This window comes from Mirounga leonina, unplaced genomic scaffold (genome assembly GCF_011800145.1).
Source record: "Mirounga leonina isolate KUSES-001 unplaced genomic scaffold, KU_Mleo_1.0 Mir_101664, whole genome shotgun sequence".
Classification (NCBI taxonomy): domain Eukaryota; kingdom Metazoa; phylum Chordata; class Mammalia; order Carnivora; family Phocidae; genus Mirounga; species Mirounga leonina.
Window position 1 is genome coordinate 24,784,803 of NW_023270175.1, and position 20,567 is coordinate 24,805,369.

The 20,567-nt window shown below is 54.8% G+C and overlaps 1 protein-coding gene across 1 annotated transcript; it reads right to left on the reverse strand.

Moving 5' to 3' along the window:
• Positions 1–2,904: 2,904 nt before the first annotated feature.
• Positions 2,905–6,498, reverse strand: LOC118013247 (small integral membrane protein 10-like protein 2A). Its single transcript, XM_035008979.1, has one exon. It carries the CDS (start codon positions 6,367–6,369, stop codon positions 6,133–6,135), a length of 237 nt encoding a protein of 78 aa, XP_034864870.1. The 5' UTR covers positions 6,370–6,498; the 3' UTR covers positions 2,905–6,132.
• Positions 6,499–20,567: the final 14,069 nt, after the last annotated feature.

Genomic DNA, 20,567 nt, shown 5'->3' on the forward strand with positions numbered 1-20,567 from the left:
GGTTCCCCTCCCCTGCATTTCCCCAGCAGTGCCCCCAGATTCCTCCCTGAGCTCCCGTTTGCTGGGTCCCCCTGATTTGAGGGTGCATTTGATTGCGTTTCCCAAACACGCGTGTATCTGAAGCCAAGTGGCCAAGTCTTGGGTCTGTCGCTGGTAGGAGGACACGGGCCACACTGAAGTGGCTCACCTTTGTATCCTGAAATCCTGCCCCAGAGTCTGGCACTGAGGGGGTGACTCAGGGGACAGCAGGGCAGGCATCGCTGTGTCGGGGGCACCGTGAACACTGAAAAGGTTCGCTGCGGTGGACGGCGGGCCTGCTCCGAAGCGTGGACCTAAGGAGCCCTTGTCTGTGCGGAGCACTGGGCTCAGGGCCGACCGGGCATTCCCGCCATGTGGTCCTCAGAAAACCCCGCAGGGAGGCGGGAGCGTCGTCAGGTCCCCGTTACAGCCGGGGCAGGGGGACACGCGCAGGGGAGAGCGGGCACCCGGCTGGTGTCCCCCAGACCCCGAGGCCCGGCAGCCATTCCCTGCCATGGGGCCCCCGCCTCTGGGGCGCCTCCTTCTACAGGGTGAGTGCGCGGGGGGCTCCGGAGCGGAGAAGGGTCCCGTCTGTGGTCGGCGTCATCCTCCCAGCAGCGCCCCGGCCTTCCTGGTGCCCGGATCGGCCCGCAGCTCCTCTGCCCCGGAGAGTGAGGCCCGCAGGGGAGGCCGAGTCTCAGCGGGCTGGGCCACGGAGAGCTGCTGCTTAGCTCTCTCCTCTCCCTTCCTTCATGGGGTGGGGGGGGCAGTGCCCCGAGGGGAGCCGGGAGGGGGGCTGCGAGCCCGCCCAGAAAGGGTGTGAAGGTGGCTGGGGGAAGCCAGGGCCCGCAGGAGGAGGGGGCGAGAGCATCCCACAAAGGCTCTCCAGCCGCAGTCGAGGGTCCCCAGCACGACGGCGGGAAGCAGCCAAGAGACCGAGGACAGGGCGGGAGGGCTCCCCAGGTGGGAAGCGAGCGGCAAACCCGGACAGGTGGAGACAGAGGGGATCCTGGGCTGACCCCTGTGCTCTGGATGGGAACGGCACAGACCCTGTCCTCTCCTGGTTTGCAACAGACACAGGAATAAGATCTTCTAAACTCTCAACTCGAGTTTCTCCATTAAGAGGGGCCGCAGAACCTTGGAGGAACGGCTGGAGCAGTGGCATTTCCCATTTGCAACAAAACAAACCGGAGAACCACACATGGAAGGTGGCGAAGACGGGCTGTCAACCTTGGGAAAGCCTGGGCACCAGGGAGACGTGCCGTCCAAGCCCCCCGCGGGCAGCCGGAGCAGGGAGCATGGGGAGGAGGGCGCCGAGCCGAACCCAGGGACGGAGCGCTGCGGACGGGCGGGAGGCAGGGGCACTGCGCCAGGGAACTGACCCGAGAGGCCTGTCTGGGCGGCTGCCACGTGAGGACGTGTCCACACACCCACCTGCCAGAGTCACGGGTCTGTACGGAGGCCCTCACCGGGTGCAGTGCCACATGCTGTCCAGACGGGCCCAGCCACACCTCACTCTCTCCAGGCTGCGACCTGGGGACAGCTCCTCGTGGGGCGACGGTGGGTGGAAGGTCCACTCCAAGGACAGGGCAGGAGGTGAGGAGCCTCCGCTTGCTCAGGTCAAGCTTGCGGCTCATGCGGGGACCAGAGCCTCGCATGACCTCCTCCGAAGGTGGCCGTGGGGATGATGAGGAGGTTCCGGGAACAAAGCAGGCGGCAGGGCCCCAGACACTGGGCAGGCTCTCCACACCTGCCAGTTCCCTTCGCTTGCTTTCCTCTCCTCATAGAGACGATGTGCTCCAGGTGAGGCCGGAATAAACGTTGAGCAGCCACCGACCGCTGAAGGGCCACGGCCACACTGCAGGCTCCCTCCTGGCGACGCGAGAGTGCCCGTGGCCGGCCTGGGGCCACACGGTGGTCCGTGGAAGAGCTGGGCTCAGGAGGCCGCCCTGAGCCAGAGCGGAAGCTGCCTGCCTTCCTCGGTGGCACGGAAGGGTGGTCCTCCCTCTCCAACATGCCTGGGGCCCCGAGCTCCGGTCTGACCCTCCCCTCTTGGTGGCACCAGGCTGCGTGATCCCTGGGCTGGGTTTGGGACCAAGAGGGACTGAACGCGACCATCTGGACAAAGCGGAGGGAAGCTCAGGGTGCTGGCAGGGACCGGGGTCCATCCCTCTGGGTGGCAGGTGCCCGAAGGGTCTGTCTTGTCAGGGTGCTTTGACCCCTGGACGTTCCCAGCGGGTGGAGCACGCCCAAGGCCCTTACCCCAGGCTGTGCTCCTCAGGGGGACCATGACCCTGCATCCTCAGGAGCCTCCTCCCCGCGGACTGTGGGCCTTCCTTCTTCTACCTCAGCCACTGAGGTCCCCAGGCGCCCTCCACCCCCCTCTGCCTGCCTGCCCGCCCTCAGCCCTACAGCCCTTAGAGCCCATGGCCAGGCTTCTCTGGGGAGTCACTAGGCTGGGGCTCTGAAGGGACAGTTCGGGTCTCGGGGGGCCGGGGTGGGGGAAGGCCAGCAGGCTTCCGGTCCCCATGGTTTTACCTTTTCCAAAACTGGGCGCCCACCTGGCTGGCAGGGAAGCAAGGGGCACCTCGCCACCTGCTGTTGCGGACAGGTCTCCAGGTGACCCAACATGATGTGCAGGGAGCCTCTTTCACCCCCACCCCCAGCCCACCCTCAAAAGAGAGGAGACCTAGGTATCAGGTCATCCAAATAAAGGTTGTGAATGGGACAAACTGCCACCTCTCTGGCCAGGCCCGGGCCGCCGCCTTCTCCAGGGGCCCTGGCCCCGCAGGCCTCCACCCCTGCAGCCCTCCGCGGCCCTCCCAGGTGACTTCACGGCCGGCCCCCCTCCTCTGAGCCTACCGCACCACACCAGAAGAGGAGGCCTCCAGTTTTCTTTTCCTTTATTGAACTCAGGGAGGGTTTGTTTTTTTAACTTAGAGTGACACGATCTGACAACACCGGGAACGAGACCGTGCTCTGAGCAGCAGGTGCTGACCAGTATAGTTCATCACACACAGCAAAGTGACAGTCATCTCCAGCCCGGGTCTCGGATTCTGTAGAAGCTCTGCTGCCTGGAAAACAGACTGCAAATAAATAAAGTGCATCGAGAGCCTGTCAGGCAGCCAGGGCCCAGTGCGCGCAGAGGGAAGGTGGGGGCTGGGGAGAAGCTCGCTACCTACTCAAGGCCAAACCGGTCAGAAAAGCAGAGGCAGGGCCACAGGCCGAAGAAGGGTAGCCCCTGCCCAGTCGCTCGGGGGCTGTGCGGAGACTTCCGGGCCCCCGGGGCAGGGCAGGCACTGGCTGGGGCGCCCCGCGGGGCAGGCGTCTCGGGCCAGGGCCCTGAGGCTCCCCCCACCCCTCTCCCTGTGGGCAAGAGGTGTCACAGGCCCCAGGCAGCTCCAGCTGAGCCACGAGGCCGCAGCTGGGGAGCAGGTCACCCCGACGGTGAGACGGGGCCTTGCAGGGGGCACATCTGTGGATCAGCCCCAAGGAGGCCCCACGTGGCTCTCACACACTGTCCCCGGACATCTGTGGATGGAGTCGGCAGGCCGGCAGGCTCCCAGAAGTGGTCCTGGGTGGAAAGGGTTGGGGTACAGGAGGCGCCACCGGGACCGGGGATCCCAGGACACTTGGCACAAGACGGGAAGCCATCACACCCTGTCTGTGGGAAGCTGCAGGGGACAACACATGGCGGCCTCATCTGGCCTCGGTCCCCGGGGTGAGGCGGGCACAACTCTTCACTCAGGACCCGGCCTCCAGCGTGGCGGCTGAGGAGGGCAGGAGGTGTGACACTGGACCACCGTGTCCCTGGGGCTGGCCAGGCTGCTTGGGGTTTCAGGCCCAGGAATTCGGAGCCTGGGAGCCGAGAGCAACCAGTGACAGAGTGGCTGTGGGACCGGGGTCCTTCCTGGCCCGCCTCGGGAACCACGCCTGGCCATCCTGGTACACCAGGGAGCTGTACACTGGGGGCCTCCAGGGCCAATTCAAGCCCATCCAGAGGAGGTTCTCCTGTGGGATCCTGGGCTTGGGGCTGGGGAGGGGGGCGCGAGCCTGGGGACAGACAGATGGGGTCGTGCCGGGTCCCAGCCCCATCCCAGGTTCATCCCTTCACCCTCCTGGTTCCGTCCTGTCCCCAGCAGCCACGCCACCCCCTGCCACCCCCACCCTGCCACCCAAACTGAGAGGCTTGTCCCACTCAACTGCCGAGGAGCCCTTGGTCCAGCCTGGGGTGGGGCGGCAGGGGAGGCCAGGCTCTGTGGGTAAAGACCTCCACTCCGCAAGGCGTTCTAGGACTCTCTCCTGTGTCCATCTCAGCGCTGACGGTCTTCCCTGTGACCTCCCACACCACTCCAAGAAAAGCCAGTTCCCCACATTCCCTACCCTGCACCTCTCTCTCTCTCTCTCTCCCCCTAGGTCCCCCGGGGGGGCCTTGAGCTCCCCTTCCCCACCCCACCTGTGCCAGGTGTTCTCAGATTCAGCCCCACCCCTTCTTATCTGTAGGACAAGGACACATCTCTCCCTGTCCCAGAGCCAGCTTTTCCAAGCATCAGGTGGGGAGAACAGAAGGCCCTCAAAGTGTTGCTAGGAGGTGCAGAGCTGAGGTGACAGGGTGGCGTCCTTCCCCACGCCAGAACGGGACCACTGGCTACCCCAGCCCTCGGGGCCTCGGCCTGGAAGGTCCTTTCTCTCCTCCTGGGCCAGGCCCTTTGCCCAGCTGCTCCCCGGGCAGCTCCGGGGCCAGGGGCGGCCCCTGGGCACGGATTTGAGTCTCTTGACAAGGCCACAGAAGGGGTGGGTCACCACTTACAAACCCCGGCTCCTGAAAGACAGAAAGAGATGGAGACTTCACAGTGGCCTCCCCACGGAGAGTGGGGCCCGTTCGCCCAAGGGCTGCCTCCTCGCAAGCCGCTTCTCCAGCCGCTCTCCCCACCCCAGCCTGAGAGCTGCCCTGGGCTCCAGGAGATCCCCACTCCCCCGGCTCCTCTGGGGGCACCGGGACTGCTGCAGGCGGCCTTCAGCGGCACCCGCAGGGCAGACGTGGGGGCCGGAGGGCGGGCGGCTGCGTTGGCGCAACAGCGAGACTGGGGGGGCAGGGACAGAGCGGAGCGGCCTTCCCCCTCCCCCGGGTCTCCAAATGTCCAGGCGCCCAGCGCCAGAGGGCGCCCCCAGAGCGGGAGGGGAGCAGTGGGCGCAGCAGGAGCAGGTCCAGAGCAGTCCCCCGGCCCCCAACACAGGGCGGGAGGCAGTTCTGCCACGGGCCGGGAGGGAGATGCCCAGAGCCCAGGGGCCTGGGGGCTTAGAAGGGGCCCGACCAGGGCTTTGGCCAAGAACACAACCAGCCTCCCTGCCTGGCCCCCCAAGGCGGGTGAAGGGTGGCAGCATCTTTTCCTTCTAGAGCCTTCCCCGGCGCCTCCCCCAGCCCATTCCCCTCCACTCCCTGGGGTTCAGGTGGCAGCACCAGGGCCTCCGGGGAAAGCGGGGCGGGGACGGGCTGACCCTCCGAGATGCCCGGGCCGCCGCCGCCCCCCACCCCCGTCTGGGAATGAGGACCGGGGAGTCCGGGGCGCCTGCGGCCCCCCGCCTGGCCAGCTCGGGGGCTGGCTTCCAGGGCTCCCGTCCCCAGGTCCCCCTGTCACCGAGCTGTCATGGCAAGCGCCGCCGCCGGCCCGCACGCAGGTCCAGCCTCCGGCCTCCTACCTGGCGGACCCGGGCCAGTCAAGCCCCTGCTGCGGAATGTTTCCTTGCTGCTTCCCGGGCTCTGGCCGACGGGAGGCAACAGGTCGGCCGCACTCCAACCGGGTTTGGTTCTTTTCTCTTTCTTCTCGAGCCCGACGCAAAGGGCCCCTTTGCAGAGTTTCTGTGCAATAGGTCACCGGCCGCGCCGCGGGCGGGGGTGGGGTGGGGGGGGCGGGCGGCTCGTGGCCGGGGCCGGGCCGGGTGGCTCGGCGGCCGGCTGGCCGGCGTCCTCCCGCGCAGGTCTAGGGCCCGGCGGCCCGGGCCGCCCGGCCGCCTGCCCCCGCCGCGTCCCGCCGGCCGTCCTCCATGCCGGCGCCCCTGCCCGGCGCGGCCCGGCGCGCGGGACCCTCCGGCCGGGGCTGCGGCGGCGCCCGCTCACTCGATCCGCACCTGCAGGCGGACGTTGAGCATCACCGAGGCCACCACGTAGAAGTAGGGGAAGTTCATGCGCAGCCGCCAGGCCAGGTCGAAGAAGGTGATCAGCGTGCGCGTGAGCCCCTTGCAGAAGGCGCCGTACGAGCCGCGGGCCGCCGCCGAGCGCGACAGCCGCACCGCCAGGCCCGACAGGGCCGCCGCCGCCGCCGCCGCCGACAGAGCCGCCGACGCCGCCATGGGCGCGGGCCGGCGCGGGCCCCGCAGACCCAGGGGAGCGCGAGCGGCCGGGCCGGTGGACGCGAGGCCTGAGGCGCCCCGCCGGCCGCCGGTGCCGCCCCGCCCTCGGTCACCCCTTCCCTGGCCCGGCCGGGGATGCGGCCTCCGCGGCCGCCGCCACCGCCCCCGCCCCTCCGGAGCCGCCTACGGAGAGCTCCGCCCCTCGCCGGCTGCCGGGGCGGCCGCCGCGAGCGTAGCCCCGCCCCGGCTGTGGCCACGCCCCCGCCCGGGCGCCGCGGAGCGGCCGCCGCCGGCACGGGACCGCCCACGGGACCGCCTCGCCAGCAAGCCCCGCCTCCCGCTGGGCGCCCAAGGGCAGAGCCCGAGGGAAGAAGGGACCGCAAGGCGGTGTCCCCAGGGATCGCTTTGGGGGCGTGTCCTTGAGCGGAGCGGCGGCCGAGTGTCCGGACCGCTCTACGGATTCCGTGCCGACGGCCTACCGGGAAGGCTCCGCCTGTTTACCTTATCCCCCTTGCCCACTGTCTCCACAGAAAACCCGGCCAGGCGACCCATTGTACCTTTCTTTAATTCGCATTTCTCTGCTAACTCAGCAGCACTGTAGAGTTTCACCAAACGCACAGGCGCTTTTTTTTTTTCTTTTTGCTATATTTGCTGGTCATGTGTATTTCTTTTTTGAATTGCCCCATTGTCTTTCTTTTACCTGTAACGGAGGAAAACTTTCCCTCTATACTCTAATATTCTATTTGTACACACCTCCTAGGTTATGAAATAGATCGACAACAGGCAGATTAACTGTAGGAAAGGTATACACATTTATTAATTTTTAATATTACCTGAATAGGGACATCACAGAAAAAAAATGTGAACACCCAGATAGGCAGTGAGATTTGAGAGCTTATATACCATCTTAATAGGGGAAGGGGAACGGAGATGTAGGCAATTTAGGGGAGACTAAATGATTTTTAGGAAAGACGAGTGGGTTCTTAGAATAGATAGGAGATATGATAGAGTTTGGATGTGGTATGGACTTCTCATTCCTCCCCCCGCCTCCCCCGGAAGTAAGAATCAATTTCCCTGGTTTTTTTTTTTTTTTTAAGATTTTATTTATTTATTTGACACAGAGAGAGCACAAGCAGGGAGAGCAGCAGGCAGAGGGAGAAGCTGACTCCCTGCTCAGCAGGGAGTCTGACATGGGGCTCCATCCTAGGACCCAGCATCACCAACCGGTCGGAAGGCCGCTGAACAGGGAGCCCTACTCGGGCAGGATCCCAGAATCCTGGGATCATGACCTGAGCCGAAGGAAGATGCTTAACAGACTGAACCACCCAGGCGCCCCAGGAAGGCTTTTCTATAGAGGAAAGGGGGAGGCTGGGCTGGCTTTTGGAAACAAAAAGTCCATTAGAGTAAATTCGGGGTTCCAAGTATAGTAGCTTTTCATTGGCTTGAGTTATGACTATCTCTCATTGGCTGGGCTGAAACACCTTTTGTTTTTCCTGCTGGGGTAGTAATAGCTAATGTAATGTCTTATTTGGAAGATATGTCTCTTCCTGTTGGGGTCTGCAATTTATAAGGAATGGTAGGAACTAGGAGCTCCCCCTTCTGGTCTCCTGACTCCACTTTATTTTGATTTTTTATTTTTTTTAAAGATTTTATTTATTCATTTGACAGAGTGAGACACATTGACAAAGGGAGCACAAGCAGGGGGAGTGGGAGAGGGAGAAGAAGACTCCCACTGAGCAGGGAGCCCGATGCGGGGCTCAATCCCAGGACCCTGGGATCATGACCTGAGCCGAAGGCAGACGCTTACCGACTAAGCCTCCCAGGCACGCCTACATATAACTTTTAAAAAGCCTGTCTGCAGGGGCGCCTGGGTGGCTCGGTCCTTAAGCATCTGCCTTTGGCTCAGGTCATGACCCCGGGTCCTGGGATCGAGCCCCGCATCCGGCTTCCTGCTTGGCGGGAGACCTGCTTCTCCTTCTCCCACTCCCCCTGCTTGTGTTCCTGCTCTTGCTGTCTCTCTGTCAAATAAATAAATAAAATCTTTAAAAAAAAAATAAAAAGCTGTCTGCAAGGGGCACCTGGGTGGCTCAGTCGGTTAAGCGGCTGTCTTCGGCTTAGGCCATGATCTCAGGGTCCTGGGATCCAGCCCCATGTTGGGCTCCCTGCTCAGCGGGGAGCCTGCTTCTCCCTCTCCCTTTGCCTGCCATTCTGCCTACTTGCGCTCTCTCTCTCTGTCAAATAAATAAATAAACTCTTTAAAAGAAAATAAAAAAGGGGCGCCTGGGTGGCTCCGTCGTTAAGCCTCTGCCTTCGGCTCAGGTCATGATCCCGGGGTCCTGGGATCGAGCCCCGCATCGGGCTCCCTGCTCCGCGGGAAGCCTGCTTCTCCCTCTCCCACTCCCCCTGCTTGTGTTCCTTCTCTCATTGTGTCTCTCTCTGTCAAATAAATAAATAAATAAAATCTTTAAAAAAGAAAAAAAAGCTATCTGCTAGAAGTAGATTCACAAGGATGCTGCCCCAGTTTTAACAAGGAGAGCTGGCTTGAGTATTTAGACTCTCTTAAAATGCCTGTTCACCACCGCACTTGAACATCTCGGTGGCCTCTCTATAACTGTTTAAGCAACTCAGCAATGTCATATATACTGATATATATATCCTTCCTACTCGGTCAAGGGAAAAAAGGCAAACCTGAAGCATCAAAGAAACTGAAGGAGGTGGTAAGGAGTAGGACTAATCAGTGGTTCACTTTACCACCCAAACACCAATTCCATCTCTGTGAATACATCCTTCAGAAATGAAGGGGAAATAAAGACATTCTCAGATGAAGGAAAATTAAGAGAAATTTTGGCCAGTAGACATATCTTTAAAGAATGGCTGAGAAGGGGTACCTGGGTTGCTCAGTCAGTTGAGCGACCGACTCTTGGTTTTGGCTCAGGTCATAGTCTCAGTGGCAAGAGACCAAGAGCCCTACCTCAGAGCGCTCAGCAGGGAGTGTGCTTGAGATTTTCCCCATCTCTCTCTGCTCCTTCTCCGCCTCCCCCCCAATGCTTGCACGCGCGTCTCTCTCTCTCTCTCAAAATAAATAAATAAATCTTAAAAAAAAAAAAAAAGAGGGGCACCTGGGTGGCTCAGTCGTTAAGCGTCTGCCTTCGGCTCAGGTCATGGTCCCAGGGTCCTGGGATCGAGCCCCGCATCGGGCTCCCTGCTCGGCGGGGAACCTCCTTCTCCCTCTCCCACTCCCTCTGCTTGTGTTCCCTCTCTCGCTGTGTCTTTCTTTGTCAAATAAATACAATCTTAAAAAAAAAAAAAAAAAAACGGCTAAGAGAAGTTTCCTAAACAGAAAGGAAGTGATCACCTGAGGAGGATGGCACTTTAGGAAGGAGAAAGAGTGATTGGAATGGGTAAAAATAGGAGGAAATATAATAAACTATCTTCCTCCTGAGTTTTAAAAATTCTTTTGATGGTCGAAGCAAAAATTATGTCATCTGATGAGGAGAAAATACTTGACATTTATATTTAAAAGTGAAAAGACTGGGGTGTGTGAGTGGCTCTGTCGGTTAAGCAACGGGCTCTTTGGTTTGGGCTCAGGTCATGATCTCAGGGTCATGAGATCCAGCCCTGCATTGGGCTCTGCCTTGGGCATGGAGCCTGCTTAGGATTCTCTCTCTGCCACTCCCCTGTGATCTCTCTCTCTCAAATAAGTAAATAAATAAAAACTTTTAAAAAGGTGCACGGGTTGGGGCACCTGGGTGGCGCAGTCGTTAAGCGTCTGTCTTCGGCTCAGGTCATGGTCCCAGGGTCCTGGGATCGAGCCCCGCATCGGGCTCCCTGCTCGGCGGGAGGCCTGCTTCTCCCTCTCCCACTCCCCCTGCTTGTGTTCTCTCTCTCGCTGTGTCTCTCTGTGAAAGAAATAAATAAAATATTTTAAAAAATAAAAAATGAAAAGGTGCACAGGTTTAAAAAAACAAAAACTGAAAATGTTCAATAGACCTAAATAGAAGTAAGATTTCTACACCTCACTGGAAGTGGTTTAAATTATCAGTGCCAGTAGGCTAATGTTCAGTTATTATGTGTAAAGCATACCATTTTCTTACAGCTGCTTTTTACCTTATTTTCTCCCTCTCAGTCTTGGGAAAATAATGCTCTTATCCAATCTATTGCAAAAGGGGGAAAGCTTTCACACTGCTGGATCTGTTCATGGTGTCAGAGACCCCTTGGTCTTACACATCACCAATGTGTCCTTAATCCCAAACGCCACTTTAAGTTATACCCACAAGCTTATGGATGTTACCTCTCAAGTGACACTATTATGGCCCACTGCCCCCATACCTTGTCTCCGTCTTTCTTCACCCATAACTGTACTGGCTCAGTTAAATCACTCCAAGTTTGCCAATTGTATAATCTTCACCAGCTCATGCTCCTTTCCTTATCTAAGTGTGTCCTGTCTCCCTGCGCCCAGGGGAAATACAAATCGGCTAATTCCTCTTTGCGGGATTTTTAGAAAAGACTCTTTGAGGATGGATGGCCTCTCACAGGATGTCATCCCAACTCCTGTGATTCCTGGCTTGAAAGCGTCAATCAGGAAATTCTGGCTCATGGATCTATCAACAACCAGATCCGATCTAGAGTATTCGGAGCTCCACCTGGTTTCATTTTTGTCTGGCGCTGGATGGCTTTTGCCACGGGCATTCGACTAGGTAGCTGGCGAACTGGAGGTCAGTGTTTATTGGGTTGGTTAGCCATCCGTGTCAGGATCCAAAATAAAGCAGAGGCTTCCCATCGGCCCATCCCATTAAACCTCCACAGTTGCCTTAAATGGGAACTTCCAGGAGATGTACGTGTCTCTGGGTTTGCCTCTGTAGGGAGAGCCTTTCTTCCTTGGGTCAGAGTAAACGCCAGTGAACACACGGTCAGAAATCTCTCCCTTACATTAGGAGAGGTAGCTGAGTCCACAAGCTGAAGCAGTAGCAGCTCAACAGCAATCACTTGACTCACCGGCTAACGTGGTTTGGGATAATCGTGCAGCCCTCTTTTGCCGTAGCCAATACCACCTGCTACACTTGCAGAAATCCCTCTGGAGAAGTAGAAAGCCAGTTGCATAAAATGAGAGAACAAGCACATCGGCTACAGTGAATTTCATCTGACAATCCACGGTCCTTTGATCTCTTTAGCTGGTTACCTTCGGGTTGGGGCTCCAGGTTTGGAACCATCGCTCAAGCTGGATTTGTCATACTACTTTTAATTCTGCTTCGTTTTTATTTTTATTTTTTTTTAAATATTTTTATTTATTTGACAGAGAGAGACACAGTGAGAGAGGGAACACAAACAGGGAGAGTGGGAGAGGGAGAAGCAGGCTTCCCGCGGAGCAGGAAGCCCGATGCGGGGCTCGATCCCAGGACCCTGGGACCATGACCTGAGCCGAAGGCAGACTCTTAACCGACTGAGCCACCCAGGTGCCCCTCTGCTTCGTTTTTAAACTTTGTATATGAGCCTGATAAGCCTTTGTAGAAACAATCTACCTAATAGGGTGATACTAACCCAGCACTTTGAGACGATCTCCAATGTCTACAAACCTGATAAAATATACACTTTATTTATTTTTTTTTAAAGATTTTGTTTATTTGTTTGAGAGAGAGACAGAGATAGCAGCAGAGAGCACAAGCCGGGGAGGAGACGGAGAGAAGCAGGCTTGCAGGCTTCCTGCTGAGCAGGGAGCCCTACCCAGGGTTCCATCCCAGGACGCTGGGATCATGACCTGAGCCGAAGGCAGCCACCCAACCGACTGAGCCACCCAGGCGCCCCAAGATACACACTTTAGATGTGAATGCCTGAGAGCTCTCCCTCCTACCCTTTCTTATTACTAAGTGTGATCTCAACGGTTGCCCTCCGATGTGAGATATGGCAACCAGGGAAGTTCCTACGTGGTACTAAGGGACAAAACCACTGAATGTAGAAAACCTGACTCTTGATTGGTGATGCTTTTGAGGGAAGATCTTGATCAAAAGGGGAAAATGTGAAAATGAATAAAGGCAACCTCATTTAAGACAGAGTGTGGAGGGCGCCTGGGTGGCTCAGTTGGTTAAGCGACTGCCTTCGGCTCAGGTCATGATCCTGGAATCCCTGGATCGAGTCCCGCATCGGGCTCCCTGCTCAGCAGGGGGTCTGCTTCTCCCTCTGATCCTCCCCCCTCTCATGCTCTCTGTCTCTCATTCTCTCTGTCTCAAATAAATAAATAAAATTTTTTAAAAAAAAAAAAAAAAAAAGACAAGAGTGTGGAAGCCCTAAAAGGGGAGCTCTCACATACCACCACTTGTCAACAGCATTTTTGGCCCCCAACAGGCAGGAACCTACTTTGCTACTGCAGCAGAAGGAAGGAAGATTTCCTCCTGGCTCAGCAACAGCCCCACCAATGAGAAACTACAACTCAGCCAATGAAAGGCCATCAAAACCCTGGACTCTCACTCTCCTCTAATGACTTTTCTTCAAAACCACCTGTCCCAGCTTCCTCTCTTCTATCAAAGAAAGCTTTTTGTTGTACTCTGTACCTGCTTACAGTTCACCATGGTTCATGTGTCCTGAATTGCAACTGGTCTGCTATTCCAGAATCAACTCATTTTGCTGTTAAAATAGTTAGTATTCTTTTTCTTTCATTTAATATTCATAATGTGATGTCCGCCTGGTCCCCCAAATAAAAGTGATGCAATGCAAACTCCCCGCATCATGCTCCGTCACCGGGCCCTCCTTACCTAGCCATCCTCATCTCCAGATCGTACTTAAAAGTGCCTCTTGGGCCCCATAGTGAGTGCTTTGGCACAGTCGGCTCCCTTCCAAGAAGAGCAAGACACAGCCTATGGTTTGAGACCCATGTGGACGTGCACATTCGGCTTCTCCACAGCATCTGCGGTATCATTTAACACCGGACAGAAAGCCGCTGCTTAGAGCTGACCATTGATCTCCCCGTGGAGTGGGTGTAGGGGTGAGGAGGTGGGGCTGATGGGGGCTGGTGGTGGAGGGCACTTAGAGGCGAAGGAAGAGAAAAGAATTCACGCAGTGAGGACTGGGGGCTGCACACCTGGGAGCCAGAGCCTGGGGCCTGCCTCCAACCTCGGGGCAAGCTGCTGTGCCACCTTCCAAGACAGGCATCAGAAGCGCACAGAGACCCTCTAAGAGGTGCCAAACGAGGTCGCACTGGAAGTGATTTCTGCTGGGCCACCACATTTCCGCCCTCGCCCGTGGTGGGAGGAGCCACGAAGTCCCACCCTTCAGCTCCCAGCCTCTGGGTGGCTTGCACTGAGCCCCCGACGCCCCCATTGGCTGGATGGTGGGCACGCGGCCCCTTAAGGCCCCTCGGGCGGCAGCCTGCGCCGCGGCTAGTGTAGGCAGCTGGCTAGACGCCGGGCGGTGCAGCGGGCCGGGCGCCGCATCTGAACAGCCGCTGTGGTCGGAGTGCGGCTGGGTGGCAGAGACTTGGACAGAAGCGAGCTTGGTGCTGTGTCTGGGGGGCCCAGGCTGCCCTAACGACGGGACCATGCTTCGGTTTATTTCCAGGGCTCTTGCCTTCTTCCGGAGGAGGGTGGACTCGTCCGAGGCCGAGAGGGAGCAGCATATGAGGCTCTTGGAAGGTATTTATTTCGTCTTCTCCCTCCCAGGGGCCTGCACCTAAGGGTGCTCCCCTCTCCTGGTTCAGAGCCTCGGGGGGCTCAGAAGGGGGCTGCATGGCCATGGCAGCGCCTCCTTGTGGGAAGAGGCATCCCGGAGTCCCTGAGCATACCCAGAAGCCTTCTCCTGTCCAAAGGGATGGTGGTGTAGACAGAGAAGGCCCCGGGGGAGCTTGCATTTCTCCCAAAGTGCCTTTGGAACTTACACTGTGCATATGTTATGTAAATGTGCAACAGATTCCTTCTCATATTTCCACTAGTAGTGGATCCCCCTGATTTGAGGGTGCATTTGATTGCGTTTCCCGAACACGCGTGTATCTGAAGCCAAGTGGCCAAGTCCTGGGTCTGTCGCTGGTAGGAGGACACGGGCCACACTGAAGTGGCTCACCTTTGAATCCTGAAATCCTGCCCCAGAGTCTGGCACTGAGGGGGTGACTCAGGGGACAGCAGGGCAGGCATCGCTGTGTCGGGGGCACCGTGAACACTGAGAAGGTTCGCTGCGGTGGACGGCGGACCTGCTCCGAAGCGTGGACCTAAGGAGCCCTTGTCTGTGCGGAGCATTCCCGCCACGTGGTCCTTAGAAAACCCCGCAGGGAGGCGGGAGCGTCGTCGGGTCCCCGTTACAGCCGGGGCAGGGGGACACGCGCAGGGGAGAGCGGGCACCCGGCTGGTGTCCCCCAGACCCCGAGGCCCGGCAGCCATTCCCTGCCGTGGGGCCCCCGCCTCTGGGGCGCCTCCTTCTGCAGGGTGAGTGCGGGGGGGGCTCCGGAGCGGAGAAGGGTCCCGTCTGTGGTCGGCGTCATCCTCCCAGCAGCGCCCCGGCCTTCCTGGTGCCCGGGTCGGCCCGCAGCTCCTCTGCCCCGGAGAGTGAGGCCCGCAGGGGAGGCCGAGTCTCAGCGGGCTGGGCCGCGGAGAGCTGGGCTTAGCTTGAGCGGGAAGCTCTCGCTGCTGCGTCCATTAGCCGTATTTATTTTAATGATTTTATTTATTCATTTGACAGAGAGAGAGAGCGAGCACAAGCAAGGGGAGGGGCAGAGGCAGAGGGAGAAGCAGGCTCCCCGCCGAGCAGGGAGCCCAACGCGGGGCTCGATCCTAGGACCCTGGGGTCATGACCTGAGCCGAAGGCAGACGCCCAACCGACTGAGCCGCCCAGGCGCCCCTCTTAGCCGTATTTTTGCCAATGGGACAATACAGAAGAGTTTCTGACATATTTTCATGAGCCTAAGTGGCAGTTGTCACCCTTGTCCCTTCCATTTTCTTGTGTTTTATGATTTCACTTGACGAATTTGTCCCATTTTTTAAAAAGGTTTCAGGGGGCGTCTGGGTGGCTCAGTCGGTTAAGCGGCTGACTTCCCCTCAGGTCGTGGTCTCCGGGTCCTGGGATCGAGCCCCCAGTCGGGCCCCCTGCTCAGCAGAGTCTGCTTCTCCCTCTGCCTCTGCCCTTATACCCCACTCGTGGGCACACACCGTCTCAAACAAATCAAATCTTTATTTTATTTTATTTTTTAAAGATTGTATTTATTTATTTGACAGAGAGAGAGCATAAAGCAGAGGGGGGCACAGAGGGAAAGGGAGAAGCAGACTCCCTGCTGATCAGGTAGCCGGAGTCAGGGCTCGATCCCAGGACCCTGAGATCATGACCTGAGCCGAAGGCAGTCGCTTAACCCACTGAGCCACCCAGGCGCCCATAAATCAAATCTTTAAATAAAAGTTTTCAGGATTTTTTTGGCTTCAGAAACCGTAATCAGTCATAATCAATGTTTCTCCCAGCTTCCCTGTCCATTTCTCGCAGCCTCATTTTGGGGGGGCACCTAACGCGTTGTGGTTCATAATGGGCTCTGCAGGTTTACTCTCTAGGTTCAGACCCCAAATTATGGCTTACTAGCTGTGTTTAGAAGAAAAATAAACCGGAGTGGTTTGGATGCACATTTGGGCTAGATCTGAAGCCCCAGATCTCTTTATGTGCTTTTCTCTGGTGAGATGTTTGAGTAATCTCCAGGCATTGCTGCCGCGGCCGCTCTCGTTGATAATGATAAAATTCTGTAACAGTAATGGCTGTTTAAAGTCTGTCTAGATGCGGAAACCATGACAACAACTACCGTGTTAGCTCTAACCTGTGCGAGGCATTCACAGTTTTTGTTTTCTTTTTTTTTTAAAGATTTTTTTTAAATTTATTTATCTCAGAGAGAATGGGAGACAGAGAGCATGAGAGGGGGAGGATCAGAGGGAGAAGCAGACTCCCCGCTGAGCAGGGAGCCCGATGTGGGACTCGATCCCGGGACTCCAGGATCATGACCACAGTTTTAAGCAGTTGACGTGTATGTGTCAGTTCATAATGATAACAACCCTTTCCCCCCACCTTACTGAGACATAATTACGTATAACACTGTAAGTTTAAGGTGTGCATGATGACTTGTTATATGTATACATTGTGAAATGATTGCACAATAAGGTTCATTAACACATCCATCACCTTATATAATTATTCTCTGCGTGTGTGTGTGTGTGTGTGTGTGTGTGTGTGGTGAGAACATTTAAGATCCACTCTCCTAGGCAGACATTAGTTATGCCCTGGTTTTACAGATGAAAACACATTCCGGGAGGTTAAGAAATGTGCCCAGGGTTACACAGATGGGAAAGGGAAGAGCAGTGTTCACAGCCAGGCAGGCTGGTTCCAGACTCTGCCTTCTCCAGCGGAGCGCCACTACCAAGGGCATTGGGCCACTGTGCCTTACAGAAAAATGGTGACATCAATCTTTCAACTGGAGCTTTCTGCCTCCCAAACACTTAATCGCTATGCTCCTCTGTCACGGTCATCTGTATCTCAAACAAAGTCCAATTTCTTTCTCGATTTAGATCGTCATCTACCATCTCTTCCTGCGGTAGGCCTTATTTCTTATGTGTAATTTGCTTGGGATATTAACTAATGAAACATTTTCTTTACTCATCTCTTAGGTGGCACCGGGTTAAAAACTGTACAAGGAGTTGTGACGAAGATCTGTAGTGATTATGGCTTGATTGATGAGTTGATCTACTTCAGTAGTGATGTTGTGACTGGCGATGTCTCTCTGAAAGTTGGACAAGAAGTCAGTGCCATTGTGGGAGAAGATAAAACATACGGATTGAAAGCGATCAAAGTAAGATCAGTATGAGTTTGGGGACCGGCTTTATTCCTGGGGGGCTATCAGCCTTGCTTCTATTTATTTGGCCTCTCTGAGATGACCTGGTATGCGGATGTAGAGTGGAATTTGTAGTCCAATTCACTGCTTTGTGTGGGACACTTGTTCTTACCTCGGTAGTGGTTTCTGTTCATAAAAGTATAAATTGTATATCTATTCTTCAGCTTTTAAAAATACGGTTAGCGATAATAATTATTAGAGTCTATATTATTCTGCAACTTCTTTTTTTCACCCAAGTAAAGGATTTTTGATTTTGTTGAAATGTAATTGCTAGGTTAAGGGTTTTGTTTTATTTATTTGAGACAGAGACAGAGAATGAGCAGTGGGGAAGAGGAGGCAGAGGGAGAGGGAGAAGCAGACTCCCCACTGAGCAGGGAGCCCGACGCGGGGCTCGATCCCAGGACCCCGGGATCATGACCTGAGCCGAAGGCAGACGCTTAACGACGGAGCCACCCAGGCGCCCCCATTTTTAGTAAATTTTACAGAGTCATGCAACCATCACCTCGGGGAAGATATTTTACTATTTTAATAGCTACCATCAAATTATGCTTCAGCTTTACTCTACCAATTGGCACTGTGGAAACTGCCTGTTTGCCGATATTGACAAGGATTTTATTTATTTGACAGAGAGAGACACAGTGAGAGAGGGAACGCAAGCAGGGGGAGTGGGAGAGGGAGAAGCAGGCTTCCTGCAGAGCAGGGAGCCCGACGCGGGGCTCGATCCCAGGACCCTGGGATCATGACCTGAGCCGAAGGCAGACGCTTAACGACTGAGCCACCCAGGCACCCCCATTTTTAGTAAATTTTACAGAGTCATGCAACCATCACATTTCAAAGACTGGTGTTGAGGAGAGTACAGCAACATTTCTCTTCTTAGAGCTATTTCTACAGTAGGAGCATTAGCGCTGTTTGTGTGTTACGGAAATGAGAGCTTTGTTAGGAAATTCCTCATATTTGAAGATTTTATTTATTTATTTGACAGAGAGAGCATAGCAGAGGGGGGCACAGAGGGAAAGGGAGACACAGGCTCCCTGCTGAGCAGGGACCTTCCCCCAACATGAAGCTCAATCCCAGGACCCTGGGATCATGACCTGACCCAAAGGCAGATGCTTAACCGACTGAGCCACGCAGGCACCCCTCATATGCATGTTTTGCCAATATTTCCTCTAAGGCTGTCTTTTGACTTTGTGCAGTTTAATTTTTATATATCAAAATGTGTCCATCTTGTCTAGGTGAGCTGACTTGCCATTTTCTGAGATGTAGATGGTGGGGGGGAATGCAGTTTTTTTTCTGGGAAGTTCAGGATATGTTCAGTTTTGTCCATGCCAAGCTTGAGATACTGATGGGACACCATGTCTGTAACTTGGTGTATTGAATTCAAGGACAGGAAACAGGAAGAGAGTGTTAACAGAGGAGGTTGAGATGGAGCCTCTCCAGGAGAGGGTGGTCACACAGAAGCCAGGCAAAGTTTTTCAACGGAATCAAATGCTAAGAGGTTGAGTGATGGGAGCAGAGAAAATTGACCATTGGATTTGACAGCCTGGAGGTTGCTGGTGATTTTAAGAGCAGTTTCAGAGGCATATTGGGGATATAAGTCCTGAATGGAGAGCAGTGAGGAGCACATGAGAGATGGGGGAGTGAGTATAGATGATTCTTTAAATATCTTTTGCTGGGAGGAGAAGCAAAGAAACGAGATGAAGGAGAAATAAGATCAAGGGAGATTTATGTATTTTTTTTTAAAGATAGGCCTAAGAGTACACTTACGATGAGCAGTGAGTAATGCATAGAATTGTATCACTATATTGTATGCCTGAAACTCATATAACACTGTATATTAACTATACTGGAATTAAAAAAATAAAATAAAAATGAAGACAGCTACAAACATTCCTGATGGCAATAAGAAGAGAATTGATTGAATGGAAAGCCAGACTGTGCTTCTGGATGGAAAGGATATTTAAAAACTTTTAGTTCTTGGGGTGCCTGGGTGGCTCAGTCATTAAGCTCTGCCTTCAGCTCAGGTCATGATCCCAGGGTTCTGGGATCGAGCCCCACATCGGGCTCCCTGCTCCGCGGGAAGCCTGCTTCTCCCTCTCCCACTCCCCCTGCTTGTGTTCCCTCTCTCGCTGTGTTTCTCTCTGTCAAATAAATAAATAAAATGTTTAAAAAAATAAATAAATAAAATAAAATCTTTAAAAAAAACCTTTTAGTTCTTTTTTTTTTAAGATTTTATTTATTATTTAAGAGAGAGTGAGAGAGAGAAAGAGCACAAGAGGGGGGAGCGGGAGAGGGAGAAGCAGACTCCCTGCTGAGCAGGTAGCTTGATGTGGGACTCGATCCCGGGACTCCAGGATCATGACCTGAGCCGAAGGCAGTCGCCCAACCAACTGAGCCACCCAGGCGCCCAACCTTTTATTTCTTAAGTTGATCCATAAATTTAAGGTAAACTCAATAAAATTCACAAAGATACTTATCAGAAAAAAAGAGATAGGAGAGTTTAGAGAATGTATGTTGATTCATTAGAAAGAAAAATTGTCAATGTAGGGGGAAGAGAAACAATAATATAGGGGCAAAGTCTACACAGAGGCAAGAGGGAATAGTACCATGTGCCCAGTTGGGGGGGTCGGCCTTGGATAAGCGGCTTGGTTGACCCTCCGTTATTGTAGGAGGGAAGGCAGAGAAAGCCAGGATAGGTGCCAGGAAGTTGATACAGGAGGTCCCATCTAGTGGCCTTTATTTGCTCAGAGAAAATATCTGTTGACTACTTCTGCATTAATGAACATAAAATATTTGTGTAATTTAAAAAATAACATGCTGATGTTATCGTTGTGAGGTGTGGATAGATAGTTTCAGATTGTGAGAAGGCATGTTTACTTGGTATGGTGGTTAGTAGAGAGTCAGGGAACAGAGAGGTCAGGGGGTCTTATAGATCATCATTTGGATATTGACAGAAGTGGTGGTGGATACATAGTTGGGAGCCTGGTGCTTGATTCCTCACTGAAAATGAATGAGGGGGAAATGACCATGAGATTGGCATTGTCAGCTGGAAATGCATAGATAGAGAAATGGAAATAGGCCGTGAATTAGGCTATTAAAAAGAAACAACACATGAAAATGAATTGACACTTCCATGGATCAAGTTCCCATTAGAAACTTTTGAACATGAAATTCCACTCCTAGGAGGTTATCCTACAGAAAGAAATTAGGCAAGTAGCAGTGTTTTAGGATATAAGCCAAATGTTCAACTATGTGGAATTGAGTCAATAAATACGGCACTCCCATTCAATGGGATGCCCTACGAACCTTTAGAATAATCTTTCGGGGCACCTGGGTGGCTCAGTCATTAAGCGTCTGCTTGATA

Bases quoted from the DNA above. Each gene is read 5' to 3' on its own strand.
- LOC118013247 (XM_035008979.1), bottom strand. From the start codon at position 6,369: ATGGCGGCGTCGGCGGCTCTGTCGGCGGCGGCGGCGGCGGCGGCCCTG.